Source organism: Octodon degus, unplaced genomic scaffold, assembly GCF_000260255.1.
Source record: "Octodon degus isolate 3935 unplaced genomic scaffold, OctDeg1.0 scaffold00049, whole genome shotgun sequence".
In the NCBI taxonomy this organism is placed as follows: Eukaryota; Metazoa; Chordata; class Mammalia; order Rodentia; family Octodontidae; genus Octodon; species Octodon degus.
Genome location: NW_004524625.1, coordinates 12,975,052 through 12,978,738, shown reverse-complemented (window position 1 = coordinate 12,978,738; position 3,687 = coordinate 12,975,052). Strand labels below are relative to the sequence as shown.

General features: G+C 41.5%; 1 protein-coding gene across 4 annotated transcripts in view; it reads right to left on the bottom strand.

The window, feature by feature from the left end:
• Hikeshi (Hikeshi, heat shock protein nuclear import factor) overlaps positions 1–3,687 on the bottom strand; it is a 37,702-nt gene that overhangs the window by 8,070 nt on the left and 25,945 nt on the right. For all 4 annotated transcript variants that reach the window (XM_023716730.1, XM_023716728.1, XM_004632570.2 and 1 more), the window contains one exon: positions 2,462–2,613. In XM_023716730.1, coding sequence (XP_023572498.1) covers positions 2,462–2,584 — 123 coding nt within the window. In that variant the 5' untranslated portion in view covers positions 2,585–2,613. The remainder of the gene's footprint in view (positions 1–2,461; positions 2,614–3,687) is intronic.

The following is a 3,687-nucleotide window of genomic DNA, read 5'->3' as shown; positions in this document are numbered from 1 at the left end:
TTAAAAATATTTTAAAATTTGAATAAACAATCACATATTTTTAGACAGAAATTTAGAAATCTAACCATCTACAGCACTGTAGCAGGAAGTGACTTTTTTTTCTTGTCTTTTTTCATTTATTACTCCCCCTTTTCTTTAAACAAACATTTACTTGAGAGACAGCATGGCAATAATTGGTATGTCATCAAGCAGCACGTATGTAGAAGACCAGAACAGCAGGCATTCCAAGGGTGACCATTCTATTACACATCGCTTTCTTTTTTTTCTGGTGGTACCAGGGATTGAACTCAGGACACCTTTTTGCTTACCAGGCAAACAGTTATTCCACTGAGCTATCTTCCTGGCCCCTACACACTGCTTTCTTCAGTGCAGTTGCTTAGTTCACAGGTATCAGCATATATAGTCAGGGTGAGAATCCTACCAATTAACTGCTAATTTCAAAAACCTGCTATTTCTCAGGATCATTGCCTTACCCATCTTGTGTATATAAATGTGTGGCTTTGCCCCATCATGTTTCCTAGCTTTTTTTCCCACTTTCTCTTCACTGTCTAATCCTCAAGTTCTCACTTTCCTTTAATTCTGTTATACCTTTCTATTTGTCTTTCTTCTTTTGAGTTCTTATACTAGAGAGACTATACGATATTTACACATGTGTGTCTGGTTTATTTCACTTATGAGTATATCTTCAAGTGGGATCCACTTAAATATAAAGGCTTCCAGTATATCATTCTTCATAGCTGAGTAATATTCCATTGTATAAAAATATCACATCTTTTTCATCCATTCCTCAGGTGATGGGCATCTTGGTTGTTTCCAAGATTTGGCTGCCACAAATTGTGCTGCTATACCCATAGGTGCACATATATCCCTATGATATGATGTTTTCAGATCTTCCGGGAAAAGTCCCAGTATAGGAATACTGGTTTAAAGGGGATTTCCAGACCAACTTTTCTAAGGAGTCTCCATACTGATTTCCACAACGGTTGACCAGTCTACATTCTCACCAGCAGTGGAGAAGGGTTCAATTTTCCCCACAGCCTCTCCAACATTTGTTGTTGGTTGATTTCTTTATGATAGCCATTCTTTCTGGGGTGAGATGGTATCTCAGTGTTGTTTTAATTTACACTTCACAAATGGCTAGTGATATGGAGCATTTTTCATATATTTATTTACTTCTTTAATTTCATCCTCTGAGAAGTGTGTGTTCATCTCAGATGCCCATTTCTGGATTGATCTTTAAATTTTGGGGCCCTACTGGTTTTTAGTTTTTTATAAATTCTAGAGAGCCGACCTTTGTCTGAGTGCTTAGTAGTCAAGATTTTTTTCGAAATTTGTGGGTTGCCTTTTCACTTTGTTGGTAATTTCTTTTGTTTTTTTATTTATTTATTTTCATAATTTTATTGATAAACAAACAGCAATGAGACAGTTTCAAATCAAATCGCTAGGACAGTTTCAATAACTAACACACTGCATACATTCTTCTTAGTGGTTAATTACTGTACAAGATGCGGACTTGAGATCCTATTTACAAACACCATTAGTGGTAATTTCTTTTGACCTGCAAAAACTTCTCAATAAGAGGAGGTCCCAGTTGTTAATTCTTTCTAATTCATGACAATACCCAAATGTATCCAAACGTATGCCTGTGGTGCTGACCAGAAAGCCCACCCATAAATGTCCCTGGTCCACTCACTCTCTTACTCCTTGAGGCCCTACCTAATGGCCCTTCTCATGTAAATTCACAATTCCTGCTTTCTGGCAGTGAGCTCCCTGCTATCTGAGGAAAGAACGAAGCAGCACAGAGCCCACACAAGGGGCACCACTTCCGCACCCTCCTGTACCTTACTCACAGGCAAGGGCATTACCCTCGCAAAGGTGAAGAGCCCCTCCCACGCTCTTGCCTCCTACTCAAGGATACTGCCTTAGGGGCCGGGTGTGGGCCAGTGGCAGAGCATCTGTGTAGCATTTACCAGGCCTGAAGTTTGATGACTCCTGTCACTACGAAGGAAAAAAAGACACTGCTGCCGTGATGCTCCACTCTCCAACACAAATTTCTCCCTCTTGATGTTACGCTAAGTGAAACAAACCACAGGAAGACAAACAGACTGCTGTCTAATCACCATTAAATGTGGGACCTAAGAAGATGAACTAGTGAGAGCAGAGTAGAATACAGACAGCTATCAGGGCCTGAGGATGGAGGGGAAAGACACCGAAGGATCCAAAACCGCAGTTCAGCATAGAAATTATACTTAGAAATAATGTACTGTATACTTGATATTTACTGAAAGGGTAGATCTTAAATGTTCTCACCACAAAAAAAAAGTAATGTGAGATGATGGATATGTTAACTAGCTTGAGCTAATCATTTCATAAGGTAAACACGTATCAAAACATCACGTTTATATAGTTATTCTGTAATAAAGTAGACAACAAGAAATGAAAGACACATGTATTGCATTACCTGAGTGAACGAATCCACTGAAGACACGGCAGCACTGCCTACAGGGGTCTGCTGAGCCAGACTGTCCAATAATTCCACTGAAATTCCAATCTGAGCGACAGATGGAGTCCGGACAATATTCATAGCTCCAAAAGGGTGTTGGCTTCCTTCCCCTGAAAGAAATTAACATGTGCTACATATTTCAAATTTAACTTGTGTTCATAACAACTGCTCCATGAACATGTAAAGAGCCTGTGATCTACACACACTAACTCTTACACAGAAGTCTGTCTCGGCTGGGGATAAGGCTCTGTGGTCGAGCTCTTGCTTTGCATGCACAAGGCTGGGGTGCAACCCCAGCACACAGACACACACAGAGTAAGTTTTTCTCTTTGGCTGAATAGAAATGGCTTGTTTTTATGGTATTAATACAGAGTAAGTGTTGAAAGCTTCCCAGCAGAAAAAGTTCTTGCTACTCTAAGTTACTAAGAAATCATTAGTTAAAAAGTTAATAGGAGAGAAAAATGAGAATTAAAAACAACGCTGAGAAAAATTAAAGAAAACTTTTTAGAAAGTCTTGGAGTCAGGGAGATGGCTGGCAAGTGCAAGGACCAGGGTTCAATCCTGGTACCACACATCATGCTAGCCTGGTGACAAACCCACCATGGAAACGAAGTGTGGTGGCGCACACCTGTAATTCCAGTTTTGTAGAGGCTGACATAGGGGAGCACTACATGTCTGAGCTGCATGGTGACACCCTGTACCAAATAAATAAAGATTAAAAAATTGCCTTCTGCCACAGCAACCACTGAAGAACAATAGCCATGGCCCTACCCTACCCCATGGCCATGGGCCTCAACAAGGGCCACAAGGTGACTAAGAATGTGAACAAACCCAGGCACAGCTGCTGTCGCAGACACCTCACCAAACACACCAAGCTCATGCAAGACATGATCTGGGAGGTGTGCGGCTTCACCCCCTACGAGCAGCGCGCCATGGAGCTGCTCAAGATCTCCAAGAACAAATGCACCCTCAAGTTCATCAAGTAAAGTGTGGGGATGCACATCCGCGCCAAGAGGAAGCACGAGGAGCTGAGCAACGTGCAGCTGCCGAGAAGGTCTACGCCCCTCTGGGATAAAGCTTTGCAGAAAAAAAAAAAAGATTAAAATATTAAAAGGAAGGGGCCAGGGAGAAGGCTCAGTGGAATAAGCGCTTCCCGGCAAACACAAGGATCCGAGTTCAACCCC